The sequence below is a fragment of the Polyodon spathula genome, chromosome 11 (genome assembly GCF_017654505.1).
Source record: "Polyodon spathula isolate WHYD16114869_AA chromosome 11, ASM1765450v1, whole genome shotgun sequence".
Classification (NCBI taxonomy): domain Eukaryota; kingdom Metazoa; phylum Chordata; class Actinopteri; order Acipenseriformes; family Polyodontidae; genus Polyodon; species Polyodon spathula.
In genome coordinates, this window is record NC_054544.1 from 672,836 (window position 1) to 689,596 (window position 16,761).

Sequence of the window (16,761 nt, forward strand, 5' to 3'; positions counted from 1 at the left end):
TGCATATCTGACACGAACTCCACCGATATCAATAGCAATGAGGATTGCATATCTGACACGAACTCCACCGATATCAATAGCAATGAGGATTGCATATCTGACACGAACTCCACTGATATCAATAGCAATGAGGATTGCATATCTGACACGAACTCCACTGATATCAATAGCAATGAGGATTGCATATCTGACACGAACTCCACCGATATCAATAGCAATGAGGATTGCATATCTGACACGAACTCCACCGATATCAATAGCAATGAGGATTGCATATCTGACACGAACTCCACCGATATCAATAGCAATGAGGATTGCATATCTGACACGAACTCCACCGATATCAATAGCAATGAGGATTGCATATCTGACACGAACTCCACCGATATCAATAGCAATGAGGATTGCATATCTAACACGAACTCCACCGATATCAATAGCAATGAGGATTGCATATGAACACCGATATCAATAGCAATGAGGACTGCATATCTAACATGAACACCGATATCAATAGCAATGAGGATTGCATATCTGACACGAACTCCACCGATATCAATAGCAATGAGGACTGCATATCTGACACGAACTCCACCGATATCAATAGCAATGAGGATTGCATATCTGACACGAACTCCAACGATATCAATAGCAATGAGGATTGCATATCTAACACGAACTCCACCGATATCAATAGCAATGAGGATTGCATATCTGACATGAAACCGATATCAATAGCAATGAGGACTGCATATCTGACATGAACTCCACCGATATCAATAGCAATGAGGATTGCATATCTGACACGAACTCCACCGATATCAATAGCAATGAGGATTGCATATCTGACACGAACTCCACCGATATCAATAGCAATGAGGATTGCATATCTGACACGAACTCCACTGATATCAATAGCAATGAGGATTGCATATCTGACACGAACTCCATCGATATCAATAGCAATGAGGATTGCATATCTGACACGAACTCCACCGATATCAATAGCAATGAGGATTGCATATCTGACACGAACTCCACCGATATCAATAGCAATGAGGATTGCATATCTGACACGAACTCCACTGATATCAATAGCAATGAGGATTGCATATCTGACACGAACTCCACCGATATCAATAGCAATGAGGATTGCATATCTGACACGAACTCCACTGATATCAATAGCAATGAGGATTGCATATCTGACACGAACTCCACCGATATCAATAGCAATGAGGATTGCATATCTGACACGAACACTGATATCAATAGCAATGAGGATTGCATATCTGACACGAACTCCACCGATATCAATAGCAATGAGGATTGCATATCTGACATGAACTCCACCGATATCAATAGCAATGAGGATTGCATATCTGACACGAACTCCACCGATATCAATAGCAATGAGGATTGCATATCTGACACGAACTCCACTGATATCAATAGCAATGAGGATTGCATATCTGACACGAACTCCACCGATATCAATAGCAATGAGGATTGCATATCTGACACGAACTCCACCGATATCAATAGCAATGAGGATTGCATATCTGACATGAACTCCACCGATATCAATAGCAATGAGGATTGCATATCTGACACGAACTCCACCGATATCAATAGCAATGAGGATTGCATATCTGACATGAACTCCACCGATATCAATAGCAATGAGGATTGCATATCTGACACGAACTCCACTGATATCAATAGCATTGAGGATTGCATATCTGACACGAACTCCACTGATATCAATAGTAATGAGGATTGCATATCTGACATGAACTGCATCGATATCAAAAGCAATGAGGATTGCATATCTGACACAAACTCCACCGATATCAGTAGCAATGAGGATTGCATATCTAACATGAACTGCATCGATATCAATAGCAATGAGGATTGCATATCTGACACGAACTCCATCGATATCAGTAGCAATGAGGATTGCATATCTGACATGAACACCGATATCAATAGCAATGAGGATTGCATATCTAACATGAACTCCACCGATATCAATAGCAATGAGGATTGCATATCTGACACGAACTCCACTGATATCAATAGCAATGAGGATTGCATATCTAACATGAACTCCACTGATATCAATAGTAATGAGGATTGCATATCTGACACGAACTCCATCGATATCAATAGCAATGAGGATTGCATATCTGACACGAACTCCACCGATATCAATAGCAATGAGGATTGCATATCTAACATGAACTCCACTGATATCAATAGCAATGAGGATTGCATATCTGACACGAACTCCACCGATATCAATAGCAATGAGGATTGCATATCTGACATGAACACCGATATCAATAGCAATGAGGACTGCATATCTGACACGAACACTGATATCAATAGCAATGAGGATTGCATATCTGACACGAACTCCACCGATATCAATAGCAATGAGGATTGCATATCTGACATGAACTCCACCGATATCAATAGCAATGAGGATTGCATATCTGACATGAACACCGATATCAATAGCAATGAGGATTGCGTATCTAACAGAGCTTTCTCTTCATTTTCAGATCTATTCCAACAGAGAGCTTGAAGACTCCATGAACAAGATCAGAGAAATCTTATCGGATGACAAACACGACTGGGAGCAGAGAGTAGTTGCAGTACGTCGATGTCTTGCATTCTCTTTGCAGCAGCTATGTTTGAGCCAGCTGCTCTCTCATCTGCTTTCCCTTTTCAATTGTATGAACATTTCACAACTACCTCTGGAGACTCATTCATATCATTGATTGCTACCCTTTGTTTCTGATACGCCAGAAGCGTCCAGCTCACTCGTTTCGTGTGTTTGTTCTTCCTTGTTTTTTCCAGCTGAAGAAGGTTCGCTCTTTGCTTCTGGCTGGTGCTGTGGAATACGATGGCTTCTTTCAGCAGCTGCGTCTTCTGGAAGGAGCCTTCAAGCTATCGGCTAAAGATCTGCGCTCACAGGTCGTGAGGGAGGCTTGCATCACCCTGGGGTACAGATTACTCATTTTCAATATTTGAGTTTAGGATTATAGCTTTTCTTGTGTAGCTGACTGACCTGAATTTCCAGTTTGATTGCACTTAGCAGACTAGCCAGCCTTTGCCCTTAGTATAATCTATTTGGTGATGTCTCCCTGTTAAATAAATACACTTAATTAAGGGAGTGTTGACAAACTCAGCAATATGTGTAGTTTTGTTTTACCTATATAGAGAAGCACCAGTGTAGTTCCAACAATATTGCACACTTGCATTCCCATTAATTTGCTTATGTTGCAGAAAATGTCAAGTTAAACTTGTATATTGCTGCCTTAGTTTCAGATTGCTTTGGCATTTCACATCTCATTAAAACTTAGAAGTCAGTTTGGACCTGATCAGTATTTTGTAGGTTACTGACAAAGACCCTTCTTGTTAATATGTTTGTCTAATAGGGAATCTTCTTAAACGCTGAAAATGTGGTCCTAAGTTTCTTAATACTGAATATCTTATAAATGTAAGTGTTCGTTGGTGTCGGTGACTCTTTTGGGCAGACTAAGCGCTCTTACCAACCCTAGACATAGGAATGGCACATCATTTGATGTAATGAGAAGTTCCCAATCAATCGAAGCGTTAATGAAGATGAAAACTTGTGATTTAAAGCATGCTGCTCTTTCTTATCAATGCACATCTCTTGTTCTTTCCAGGCATCTCTCTACAGTTCTGGGAAACAGATTTGACCACGGTGCTGAAAGCATCATGCCAACTCTCCTCAATCTAGTTCCGAACAGTGCCAAAATCATGGCTACATCTGGCATAGCCGCTATAAACCTCATCATACGTGTGAGTAGACGTCATGGCAACATCTGGCAAAGCCGCTATAAACCTCATCATACGTGTGAGTAGACGTCATGGCTACATCTGGCAAAGCCGCTATAAACCTCATCATACGTGTGAGTAGACGTCATGGCTACATCTGGCATAGCCGTTATAAACCTCATCATATGTGTGAGTAGACGCACCAGCTTTGTGATCAACTGGCTAATTTATTACCTGTATCCAATTACAGTCTGTTACAGTAGCAGTAGCAATATTCTCTAAACCCCAAACCAATTTGTCACCATATACAAATGATGTAAAAACTAGAACTGATTGTAGGTTTGTCTCTCTGTTAGATGCTTACTAGCCCTCGTTTTTTGAGGTTCTGCAGGGATGAAAATGTGATTCCTGTTGTATAGCAGTTTTATCTGTTCCAGGTTTTAATACACTCCTTGATTAGCTGCACTGTCTAGGTAACAAGCTCAGATAAAACCAGGAATGGATCGCAGTGCTATGCAATGGTCTCCTTTCCATACCTCTAGTGTATTCAGTTGTCTTGAACGAGCAACCTTCACAAATTATTCCTGTTGGGAACAGTGGAGATTCCTTGGTTCTGATTAAATTTGCTGAGTGCGTACGACTGCTCTTGTGTGTTCAGCACTACGCAGACCTAACCCACAGTGTGCAGTTCACTCTGACCGGGCTGCTGGATGGTGCAGCGAGGCACAAAGTGCTCATCTCTACCTATTTGGACAGTGTAATGGAAGTGTTTTACAGGATGTGCATTTCTGTTGAAAACGTACTCCCGCACTTTCAGATCCGCTGCTTAGCGATGTAATCCTTTCCATTTTGTTTTCCAGCACACACACTACCCCAGGCTGATTCCCATCATGACCAGTAACTGCACGTCGAAATCTGTAGCTGTTAGAAGGTAATCATGGGTGAAATCATTTCACTCGATTTTTGTGATTTAAATTATAATGCAAATGGATATTGCCTTTAAGCTGCACTGCGTGTGCTTTGAAAACTGCAGAAGAGCTTTTTTTTTTTTTTTTTTTTTTTTTTTTGTCCCAGGCGCTGCTACACATTTCTAGACCTGCTGCTCCAGGAATGGCAGACGCAGTCATTAGAAAGGTAAGATGTCAAGGCATGCCGTTTATTAAGCAGTCCTGGATTGGGGATTAACAGCCCTCTATGGGTTAAACGGATGAGGAGTGAAAGCGCGCTGAGCCCTGTATCTCAGCAGTTTCTATAGCAACTCAAGGAAGTCCTTTTAAAAATGCATTCTGAGTTCAGATTCCCATTTTGGTTCACAAATGGCTTTGTGAGGTAAAGTGAAGGAGCTTGTTTGTTGAGCTTAAAGGCCATCAGAGATACCCTGACCAGGTTCCTTTCCAAGCTGGAGTTTGTGGAAAGGTGAGCCATGCTCCGTTCTTCACGCAGAAGAAGGAAGAACCAGGGGTCACAATTGGAGATTAGATTAAGGGGCATTCAGAACAAAGAAAATAGGAGGCACGTTTTTACACTGAGAATCATTTGAATCTGGAACCAGCTCCTCAGTAATGTTGTTGAAGCTGACGCCCTGGGATCCTTTAAGAAGCTGCTTGATGAGATTCTGGGATCAATAAGCTACTAACAACCAAACGAGCAAGATAGGCCAAATGGCCTCCTCTCGTTTGTAAACTTTATGTTCTTAACCATGTTTTCTTATTATCATAGACACCTCCCAGTCTTGACTGAAACAATTAAGAAGGGTGTCCACGATGCAGACTCAGAGGCCAGATCAGTAGCAAGAAAGTATGTTTATTGTTTCATATATTTATCTGCCGCTATTATTTTTGGTTTGCTTTAAAATATTGTAACATGTATACAGACTGTACTTTGTCTATTATATTTTCCCTTGGCTAAAAGTATCAAATCAAGTTTAAGTAAATAAAAAGAAAGGCACACAATAAGGTGCCTCCAATTTCTAAGTTGAATTTAACATCAGCTTTTATGTTAATAATTCTAGGGGGGGTGTGTGTGTAAATATTTGGTCTACATTCATTCTATTGTATTTTCTTTAAATACTGTAATAACTGGAGCCGATAACCCTCGTCCGTCCCCCTAATCAGGTGCTACTGGGGATTCCATGGTCATTTCAGTCGGGAAGCAGAGCTCCTTTTTCATAACTTGGAGTCTTCTTACCAGAAAGCCCTGCAGTCTCACCTGAAGAACTCGGACAGCATTGTCTCCTTGCCTCAGTCAGACAGGTCCTCCTCCAGCTCCCAGGAAAGTCTCAAGTGAGTGGAAAACACCACACCGCACTGCACTGTACCACACTGCACCACACTGCACCACACTGCACAGTGCTTGAATCAAAAAGGCTGCTGTGCAGAAGAGCTTAGGCAGGACATTAGGCATTTATAAACTGCTGGATTAAAAGCCCCTTCTAGTTTACATCCAAAATATATGAACATGCTGACAAAATTAGCTTTGTCATAGACACCAGATGTTTTTGTGGTAATAATCAGTTACTCACTGTCTCGTTTTTCAGTCCTAATATCTTTCTGTATTTCTTTAAAAAATATTAATTGATTAATAAAAATAAAAAAAAGTGACGATAGCTCCTGCAGTGTCACAAAGAGAAAATGAAAATAATGGCTTTCAAAGATCTGGCTTTGCAGTTATTTAAAGTACCTGTGGCTTTATTTAAAAGTGTTAAAACCCTGGTGTTTAAACGAGCCTTTTTAAAGCGTCCAGGTGTCTGACTGACTGATTTGACACTCTCTGTTTCTCCTCCAATGCTTGCGTGTGTGCTTCGTTGGAAGTGAGTTGCACAATAATGAATTTGACGGAGATGCTGGGATACTCTGCTGTGCAGTTCTCAGACCTCCCAGGCTGTTGAAACAGAGAGACTCACATGCTCTGCTACAGATGTTGATTTAAATAACCTTTAATGATCTAAGGGGCTCGGGTACACAGATCCACCACTGTTTTCAGCCCATTCAATAGAGCCCTTTGTCTGCAGTGACAGAATGCAGTTAGTTTGGCACAGTGTTTGTGCACACTTTACTGAAGCGCTCCCTGTGCAGTGAAGTACATTGCAAGTCTTAAATTCTGCTATATGGGTCAAACCCGTTCTTCCTACAAACTCGAACAGTGAAGCAAAGCAGCAGGGCTGTTGCAGCATGCCAATAGAGTTTCCAAAGCTTTTACAAGGACGTCGGGTACCCTGGGGGGAAACGGCTCAATATTTCTTTTACAGGCTGGTACTGCAGAAATATTATCGCAAAACGTTTCTGTTTCCCCTCATTGAATCTGCTTTTATTTTTTCAGTCGTCCTTTGTCTACAAAGCGGCCCCCTGCTGGAAGTAGCATGTCCAGAGGTAAGGATTCGGTTGCTCTAGTTGTTGGTAAGATCTGTGTTGCTCTAGTTGTTGGTAAGGATTCTCCAGGACATTCGAATAACACCTTGCCACAGCAAGTGTGTTCAAAGTAATGCATCCGTGCTGTTCGAGCACTTCACTGCAGGAGTTTCATGTCACCTCACCTTGTCCTGTGTGTGTGTCCTGATAACTGCTGTTCTTTCTGTCGACCCCTGAAATCATCAGCAGTGAGTTCCAAGCCTGTGAGTACCCCCGGATCCCTGCAACGCTCTCGCAGTGATGTGGATGTGAACGCGGCGGCCAGCGCCAAGTCAAGGATGACGGCAGCTCCCAGCGCCACACCTTTCAGCAGTGCGGCTGCCCTGCCCCCAGGCTCCTACGCATCTTTAGGTAAAACAACCCACTGTCCACTTAATCTTGAGGAGTGGATTATTATGTTATGCACTGGTTAGCTGGTTGGGTTGAATATGGTATTAAAGACACAGCTTGCCAGCAACCAAATTAATAGTAATTAGCTGCATCTGCCAAGTGCAGAGCTTACAGGACCTTATTTATTCCTAGATGCCAGTGTCTAGTTCAGTATTCAGGACTGTTGAACATTTACTCCCGGCTGCTCAACCATTTGCTGTTCCTTCAGCTTGCATGCTTATAAATATACAGTGCTCCATTTAAAGAAAATATATAAAGAATATTGACAGCTAATCCTGAGTTAATATTAAATTCAGTTGAAGTGTATTCCAGAAGGAAACAAGAAAAAGAAAGCTCCTTTATATTATTTTTATTTTAATTTCTTTCTTTCTTTCTTTCTTTCTTTCTTATTATTCTTCTTATTTTTTTTTTTAATTGAATGCTTTTTAATGTTTTGTTTCACCTGTGTTTAATGCCATGTTTATATTGCAGTGGAGTTAATAGATCCATGTAGCGTAACTTCAATACCCCTGCCCCTGCTAACCTCTACTTCTCTTTCTCTGTTACCCCTCCCCCTGCTGACCTCTACTTCTCTTTCTCTGTTACCCCTCCCCCTGCTGACCTCTACTTCTCTTTCCCTGATACCTCTCCTCCTGCTAACCTCTACTTCTCTTTCTCTGTTACCCCTCCCCCTGCTGACCTCTACTTCTCTTTCCCTGATACCTCTCCTCCTGCTAATCTCTACTTCTCTTTCTCTGTTACCCCTCCCCCTGCTAACCTCTACTTCTCTTTCCCTGATACCCCTCCTCCTGCTAATCTCTACTTCTCTTTCTCTGTTACCCCTCCCCCTGCTGACCTCTACTTCTCTTTCTCTGTTACCCCTCCCCCTGCTGACCTCTACTTCTCTTTCCCTGATACCTCTCCTCCTGCTAATCTCTACTTCTCTTTCTCTGTTACCCCACCCCCTGCTAACCTCTACTTCTCTTTCCCTGATACCCCTCCTCCTGCTAATCTCTACTTCTCTTTCCCTGTTACCCCTCCCCCTGCTATCCTCTTCTTCTCTTTCCCTGATACCCCTCCTGCTAACCTCTACTTCTCTTTCCCTGTTACCCCCCCTCCTGCTATCCTCTACTTCTCTTTCCCTGATACCCCTCCTGCTAACCTCTACTTCTCTTTCCCTGTTACCCCTCCCCCTGCTAACCTCTACTTCTCTTTCCCTGTTACCCCTCCCCCTGCTATCCTCTACTTCTCTTTCTCTGATACCCCTCCTGCTAACCTCTACTTCTCTTTCCCTGTTACCCTTCCCCCTGCTAACCTCTGCTTCTCTTTCCTTGGTACCCCTCCTGCTAACCTCTGCTTCTCTTTCCTTGGTACCCCTCCTGCTAACCTTTGCTTCTCTTTCCCTGTTACACCTACCCTGCTTTCTTGATTTGCTCAGATGGTACACCCGCTAAATCAGAGGGTAAGATGTTTGTTTCTGTAACGAGTCTGTCCACAGCCTTGTATTCTTCTTGGTATCTGTTCCCCACACAGTGTGTGTGATATACCTGATATTCCTCATCTGTGAGCAGTGGTGCTCTGCATGGTTGGTTTGCATGGCTGTACCTTCGTCCTTTTATAACAATGTGGGAAAAAAAGTAGCATTCACTGTGAATCTCTGTTTGCTTTAACATGAAGTTCAACAGATAAATGGACTGACATGTTGAGGCTGTAGTGCTTTCATCCATCATGTGATTTGTAGAGCACTGCAGTCTGAGATCCCAAAGGCTCCTGGGAGATGTTTTTATAGGAAAGAAAACAGATCAAGTCCCCTAATACTGTTTTTCCCCCCTTTAAGTCCTTTGAGATTGACAGATTGAACACGTTGCAAAATCCCAGCGGAAAGCGTTTCAGATTTTTAAATAAGTTGGTAGAAAAAGGGAAGCAGGTGTTGTGTTTAAGTATGTGATTGTGAAGGATCCCTGGGATTGGATTCGCTGCTCTGTATTTCCTGTTTATGTCTGTGTGTTACACTTGTGTGTTGATTCACTGCTCTCTATTTCCTGTTTTGTGTCTGTGTGTTACACTTGTGTGTTGATTCACTGCTCTCTATTTCCTGTTTTGTGTCTGTGTGTTACACTTGTGTGTTGATTCACTGCTCTCTATTTCCTGTTTTGTGTCTGTGTGTTACACTTGTGTGTTGATTCACTGCTCTCTATTTCCTGTTTTGTGTCTGTGTGTTACACTTGTGTGTTGATTCACTGCTCTCTATTTCCTGTTTTGTGTCTGTGTGTTACACTTGTGTGTTACCTGTACTGTGATGGAGCTCTTGAAGCTTCTGTAGGGGGGGGTAGAAGATTGCTCCCTCCTTTCAGAATGCAAGGTGCTACAGTGTGCACAAACCCGCAATGACTGCAAGAAGCCTGAAGGGATTGAAAGGCTATGCAATGGGGGTCTCGCTTCTATCCCGACAGACAGTTAAGGATTCTTTTCTTGTCTCTCCTGCGGATTGTTGGCTGTGACCCCCTCTGGTCTTGCTGACCTGTTTTCCTTCATTGTTTCCTCCTTACCCAGGGCGTGCCAGAGAGGAGGATGGTAAGCCTGGCTGGAGGGTGGCACTGGTTTAAACGAGTCTCTGAATCATTAAGAGCATGCTCAGAACAGAAGCACATGTACCCATGTGTCTGTACAGCAGATACCATTGAGTACACCTCCGGATCAGTACTCAAACTGAAGAGTTTGGTGACAGCGTTTGTATTGACTGTAAGCAGCATACAAGTTATGAAATAGATATAAATACATCCTGTGAAACTATAGGGTACGTGGAAGTAATCCACAGTGTGTAAAGTACTGTAGATTCACATTCGTTTTGGTTTTCAAACGACTATAAACATTCAAACTAGTTTTTGCAGGTTGCGCACTCTTTATTTGTGTGTTTTATATAGTGCTTGCACATTTATCAGCCTGTCTTGAAATCTCATTAGCAATGCTATATTTGACTGAGGGCATGTTTGGAAGTATAAATCAATGCAAATTAGATTAGTTTGCAACCAACGTGCATTGACAGAGGAATTGGCAAAAGTAATTTTAAAGCATTCTAATTATTGAGTATAACTTTAATTAAAAATGTGTGTGTTGATCATTGATATATTCTTTCTTTTCTAAAGCCACAATGTTAGCAGTCAAAAGGCAGTACCACGAATGAATTCTTTACAGAGTTCATTAACAGACCGCTGGAACTCTTAACGTCTCAAACGGGACTGTTTCGTGTACAAACCAGAGTGGTTGCATGGTGCTTCTTTTTGTAATAATCTTGGATGTGTTCTTCCCGCTGCACAGTGGCTTTGACCTGTAGAAGTCATGTTTGTGTAATGTGCAAATTGAAAAAATAAAACAACTTTAGCAAGTGGGTGCTCAGGAGAGCAGACAGCCCAGAGCAGTCATTTTCTACTCCTGCAACTGCTATTAAGTGACTGGAAAGCAAACATCGCTATGTGAAAGGCTCCCTTGATTGATGCAGAAAAATGAAATTGTCAGTCGTGAATAGAATGTCGTCTTTGTGACACTGAGCAGCATAGCCAGGAGCTGGGCTGCTGTTGGAAAACATGGATCGAGAATTGATTAGCAGTTTGCTACGCACGTGGACTGGTAGAGCTATACTGGTGTTCTTTTCTGAAAAGAGACTATTGGTTTGGTTCAAATTGCATGTACTGCTAACAATTGATAGAGACATTGCGTCTACAACCTTTTTGCCCAACATTGACTGCAAGCTAACAAGATAACAATGCTGTGAACTACAATTAGCACAGGCTCTAAAGATGTCAGAGAGATCGAAAGAGATAATGCCACTGGGATCAAAGGGGTCGCAAGAAGATAACAAAAGGCAGATGTATGGACCTTTTGTCTCCAGGAGTGTGAAGAATGCACTGAGTTCAGAGGTTGTCACACTAGACTACACACACAGACACACACTCACACAATAAATTAAATTACCTTTGCAATTGGTTAAGTGTCAGAGAAAGAGGAGGTGGACCATCTATACAGAAGGGTATTTAATGTCATGCAAACATTGTAATGATGAGTATTCTGTTTGTCCTGTACCTGGGACCAGACTCTGCATATTTCAATAAACCTGGCAACTGATTGAAGAAAAGGACATTTTCTTGAATCTACTTAATCACCATCATTTTTTGTAAGTTACTTCAGCTGCATTTCCATTTTGCATCACTTATCAGAGCGTCAGCAGCTAAGGGCTATTACCTTCTAGTCATGGGAGCAGGAAACGAGCCCAATAAAGCAACATGCAAGATTCTTGTAGCTGAAAAGAAAAAATAGCTAAAATAGAGGAAGAAGTCAGTTAAAATCCATGCATCCATGTTCTGTGCCAGTTCGTATTCGTGACTGTGTGTGTGTGTGTGTGTGCATCGTATGTGGGGTCCATGTGGACCTGAATGGAAGCATTAAGTTGCACTTGCTACTGATTTAATAAAATGTTTTGCCTCCCAGTTATATGTTTAAAAGACCAGGTTTTTTTTAGGTTGCGTTTGCTGTTTTCGTGGTTAGTAACGCTAGCTTCCCTCCCCAGGCCGAGTGCGCACCAGGAGGCAGAGTTCTGGCAGTGCTGCAGGGGGCAGCGCAACTCCAGCGGACAACCGGGGCCGCACCCGGGCCAAGGTCTCCCAGTCTCAACGTGAGTGTGTCCCCTCCTCTCGCATTGCGTGCTGGGGGAGGTTATTACTAATAAAGTGGGGCCTCCACTAAAATAGCATTTTAAATCTTCTCACTCTCTCTTTGTGTTTTGATAAAAAGGTTGAATTGTAAAGTGAACACTTGGAATGCTCTGTTAGTTTAAAAGTTATCACACATGCATACTTGGCTCTGTCTGTTTGAGTGTGTGTGTGTAACTCGCTTCTTTTCGCTATTCTGTCTGGCTTTCACATACAAGGATCCAGATCGGCTAACCCTGCTGGTGGTAAGGCTCTCTATTGTCTCCTCTGGTTAATGGCCCTCCCTTCATACCACTCTGGGTTGGGAGTGGGATAAGGCTCTCCTTGATCATAATGATCCTTTTGGAGCTGCTTGATGTTTTAAGGTTGCAAAGAAGGTTGTTCCCTGGTAGTTCTTAGTCATCATCATCATCATCCCTGCATCAATTTTCCTAGGAGACGACCACAATCCCTGAATAAAAGGACAGTACTTATTATAGATATGCTTTGTTTTTTTGTTTCTTGGTTGCTAATGCCATTTTGTAGTAACTGTCTTTGAGAAAGTGTGTGTGTTTCTCCTGCACTGAGCTGTGCCTCTGTTGGCTGCTGTTTGTTTGTAGCGGGCAGTCGCTCCGGCTCTCCAGGGAAGCTCCTGGGACACTCGTACGGGAGAGCTCAGCGGGGGGCTTTGGTGTCCACTCCCTCAGAGAAGAAAAGCAAGATCCCTCGCAGTCAGGGCTGCAGCAGAGAGACCAGCCCCAACAGACTGGGATTAGGTGAGGATACCGAGCCGTCAAGGGTTTGGGTGCTTGGCCCCTCGGGAACTTCGCATTGTCAGGGTGAAACGAGAGGGTTTGGAATGGCTTGTATCAGATAAGAGATACAGAGAGATATAGCTAATGGAAGAAACTACCCAATGCCTGCAAGTATGTGCTTAAACAAAATAAAAGTGCGGCTGCAGTGTGAATATCTGAGCGCTAGTAATGTGCTGAATGACTTCTTTTTAGAAGTAGCAAAAGGGTTTCTCTGTTAGGCTGTGTAACAGGGCAGCATCACGACCCAGGCTGGCAACCTGCAGGAAAAGAGCTGCACACGTTTATTAAACACAAAAACAAACAGGAAAAACCAAAAGGTTCAAACAAAAGAATAACACACTACCAAGTTGAAACTGTATAAAACACACTCACACGCACGCACGCACGCTCGCTCCCTCACTCACGCACTCACACACACACATTCTCGCTTACACACACACACTCGCTCGCAAACATTCTCATGCTCGCTTGCTCCCTCCCTCACTCACACACACACATGCTCGCTCTCTCACTCGCTCACACACACACACACTCGCTCACAAACACACTCGCTCCCTCACTGACTCACTCACTCATACACTCACACACATGCTTGCTCACAAACGCTCACTCGCTCCCTCACTCACACACATGCTCGCTCACACACACACACACTCTCGCTCCCTCACTGACTCACTCACTCACACACATGCTCGATCGCTCGCTCACAAACACTCTCACTCTCGCTCCCTCACAGACTCTCTCACTCACTCACACACATGCTCGATCGCTCGCTCACAAACTCTCACTCTCGCTCCCTCACTGACTCACTGACTCACTCACACACATGCTCGATCGCTCGCTCACAAACTCTCACTCTCGCTCCCTCACAGACTCTCTCACTCACTCACACACATGCTCGCTCGCTCGCTCACAAACACTCTCACTCTCGCTCCCTCACTGACTCACTGACTCACACACATGCTCGATCGCTCGCTCGCTCACAAACACTCTTACTCTCGCTCCCTCACTCACTCACACACATGCTCTCTCGCTCGCTCACAAACACTCTCACTCTCGCTCCCTCACTGACTCTCTCACTCACTCACACACATGCTCGCTCACTCGCTCACAAACTCTCACTCTTGCTCCCACACTGACTCACTCACTCACTCACACACATGCTCGATCGCTCGCTCACAAACACTCTTACTCTCGCTCCCTCACTGACTCACTCACTCACTCACTCACACACTCACACACATGCTCGATCGCTCGCTCACAAACACTCTCACTCACTCACACACATGCTCGCTCGCTCACTCACAAACACTCTCACTCTCGCTCCCTCACTGACTCGCTCACAAACACTCTTACTCTCGCTCCCTCACTCACTCACACACATGCTCGATCGCTCGCTCACAAACACTCTCACTCTCGCTCCCTCACTGACTCACTCACTCACTCACACACATGCTCGCTCGCTCGCTCACAAACACTCTCACTCTCGCTCCCTCACTGACTCAATCACTCACACACATGCTCGATCACTCGCTAACAAACACTCTCACTCTCGCTCCCTCACTGACTCACTCACACAAACACTCTCGCTCCCTCACTGACTCTCTCACTCACTCACACACATGCTCGCTCGCTCGCTCGCTCGCTCCCTCACTCACACACATGCTCGCTCACTCACTCACAGCTTCAGTAGAGCTCCCATCATGCATCAGGGAAGCTGTATCACTAAGAGGAAGGCAGGGAGATGTGTCTCACCAGTGTTCTGGTTGCCAATCTCAATGAATGTGCGCACATTTTATTTACTGATCTGTGTAATTGTTCACCTTGGCTTCTCACCTGTGTGCTGTTACTCATAGCGACTGCTCAGATCCCCATGACTGGCAGCTCATTACAAAAAATACCATCATTGCGGCGTCCTCCGGGGCTCGGCGACGCTGTCACTGCGGCGTCCTCCGGGGCTCGGCGACGCTGTCACTGCCCGTCCTCCGGGGCAGGGCGACGCTGTCACTGTGCCGTCCTCCGGGGCTCGGCGACACTGTCACTGCGGCGTCCTCCAGGGCTCGGCGACGCTGTCACTGCCCGTCCTCCGGGGCTCGGCAATACCCGGCATCCGGCAGGGATTCAGATGCTGATCAGACACACTAAGAGTAGCTTCTCTTGTCAAATGAGATCCTTGGTTTTCAATGCAGGTGCATATTAATCTGCATTGGAATTGAATTGAGTACAGACAGTAGCTATACTGCACCAGTAGCCAAATTAGATTTGTTTCAGCAAACCGAGGATTTTTTTGATAGAATACATAAACAGCATTTTAAATATGCTTCTATTAATCAGCATGGTCTCCTGGGATTATTACCCATTTAACTATCCTATTTATAAGATCTAGGACCTTGGGGGGATTTTTAATTCTAGCATTTCTCAAATGATTTGTGAATGTCAGGCTTGCCTGGTTCATGTTTAACTCGCTGTGTGTTCTTTTAGAAAATCACAAGGGAAACTTGTTGTCAAGGCAGGTCCAGTTCATCGTTTATCTCCTGTAATGCAGCTAATATCAGTTACTTAAATGTGATATAAATATACTTGTTTAGTAATAAATGTCATATTTTCAAGAGCTGTAATCTGAAACCAAATATTTTCTAGTTTTGAAACTCATTAGAATTTAATTGGTTTGCAAGCAATTCTTACTGTAAAGATGTGGGAAGAATCTCAAATCATAATCTGTTATATAATAAAAATGTGTTTGTGTGTGGGGGTGTGTGTGTGCTGGATTAAGTCTGAAGGTTGAGTGCATTTCTGTTTCTATCTCAAATCTGGCTCGGTTCATTTATTTCTTCTATACTTAACACACTGTTTTGTCTCTGTGGTTGACAAATTATGTTGCTGAAAAAACCCCACAAATCCAAACCCCTTTGAGAGAAAGGGCGGTTGGCTGCATTTGAAAGCCTCGCTCCATGCTAACCCTGCTCACATTGTGCCACTCTTCCCCACTGCACGCCAGCCCGGAGCAGCCGTATCCCTCGACCCAGCATGAGTCAGGGGTGCAGCCGCGACACCAGTCGTGAGAGCAGTCGAGATACGAGCCCTGCTCGGGGCTTCACTGCACTGGGTGAGTACAAGACGGGGCTGGACTCCCCGCTCCCCTCTCCCCACACCTCACAAGAGACTGCCAGCTGGAATGGGCTTGCTTTCTTTCCTTCCTCAGCTACCTGTCACCTCCCTTTTCCTCTCTCTTTGCATGTTCTGACTGTACAGTACCAACCTACTCTGTTGGGAAGCTAGTGTGCCAAAGTACTTTCTTGAAATAACAATCCACACCCAGGTGTGATGAACACAACAGTCTTGACTTGAGGAGCCAGGAACTGCCAGCAACATTGTGATGTGTACAAGCTCTCATTGACTGTCACTGTGTGGAGTGTGTGAGCTCTCAGTGACTGACTGTCACTGTGTGGAGTGTGTGAGCTCTCATTGACTGTCACAGTGTGGAGTGTGTGAGCTCTCATTGACTGTCACGGTGTGGAGTGTGCAGGCTCTCAGTGACTGTCAGTGTGGAGTGTGTGAGCTCTCATTGACTGTCACAGTGTGGAGTGTGTGAGCTCTCATTGACTGTCTTGATGTTGTGTGTGTGTGAGCTCTCATTGACTGTCACGGTGTGGAGTGTGCAGGCTCTCGGTGACT

At 44.1% G+C, this 16,761-nt stretch overlaps 1 protein-coding gene across 26 annotated transcripts in view; it reads left to right on the forward strand.

Moving 5' to 3' along the window:
- LOC121323149 (CLIP-associating protein 1-like) overlaps nucleotides 1-16,761 on the forward strand; it is a 98,143-nt gene that overhangs the window by 48,468 nt on the left and 32,914 nt on the right. For 13 of the 26 annotated variants that reach the window (XM_041263982.1, XM_041263992.1, XM_041263997.1 and 10 more), the window contains 14 exons: nucleotides 2,568-2,660; nucleotides 2,866-3,011; nucleotides 3,699-3,834; nucleotides 4,671-4,741; nucleotides 4,885-4,944; nucleotides 5,530-5,607; nucleotides 5,925-6,092; nucleotides 7,129-7,178; nucleotides 7,404-7,568; nucleotides 9,025-9,048; nucleotides 12,151-12,255; nucleotides 12,511-12,537; nucleotides 12,892-13,047; nucleotides 16,085-16,192. In XM_041263982.1, the coding sequence (XP_041119916.1) occupies nucleotides 2,568-2,660; nucleotides 2,866-3,011; nucleotides 3,699-3,834; nucleotides 4,671-4,741; nucleotides 4,885-4,944; nucleotides 5,530-5,607; nucleotides 5,925-6,092; nucleotides 7,129-7,178; nucleotides 7,404-7,568; nucleotides 9,025-9,048; nucleotides 12,151-12,255; nucleotides 12,511-12,537; nucleotides 12,892-13,047; nucleotides 16,085-16,192 (1,387 nt within the window). The remainder of the gene's footprint in view (nucleotides 1-2,567; nucleotides 2,661-2,865; nucleotides 3,012-3,698; nucleotides 3,835-4,670; nucleotides 4,742-4,884; nucleotides 4,945-5,529; nucleotides 5,608-5,924; nucleotides 6,093-7,128; nucleotides 7,179-7,403; nucleotides 7,569-9,024; nucleotides 9,049-12,150; nucleotides 12,256-12,510; nucleotides 12,538-12,891; nucleotides 13,048-16,084; nucleotides 16,193-16,761) is intronic. The other 13 variants (XM_041263996.1, XM_041264002.1, XM_041264003.1 and 10 more) reach the window with 8 other exon arrangements.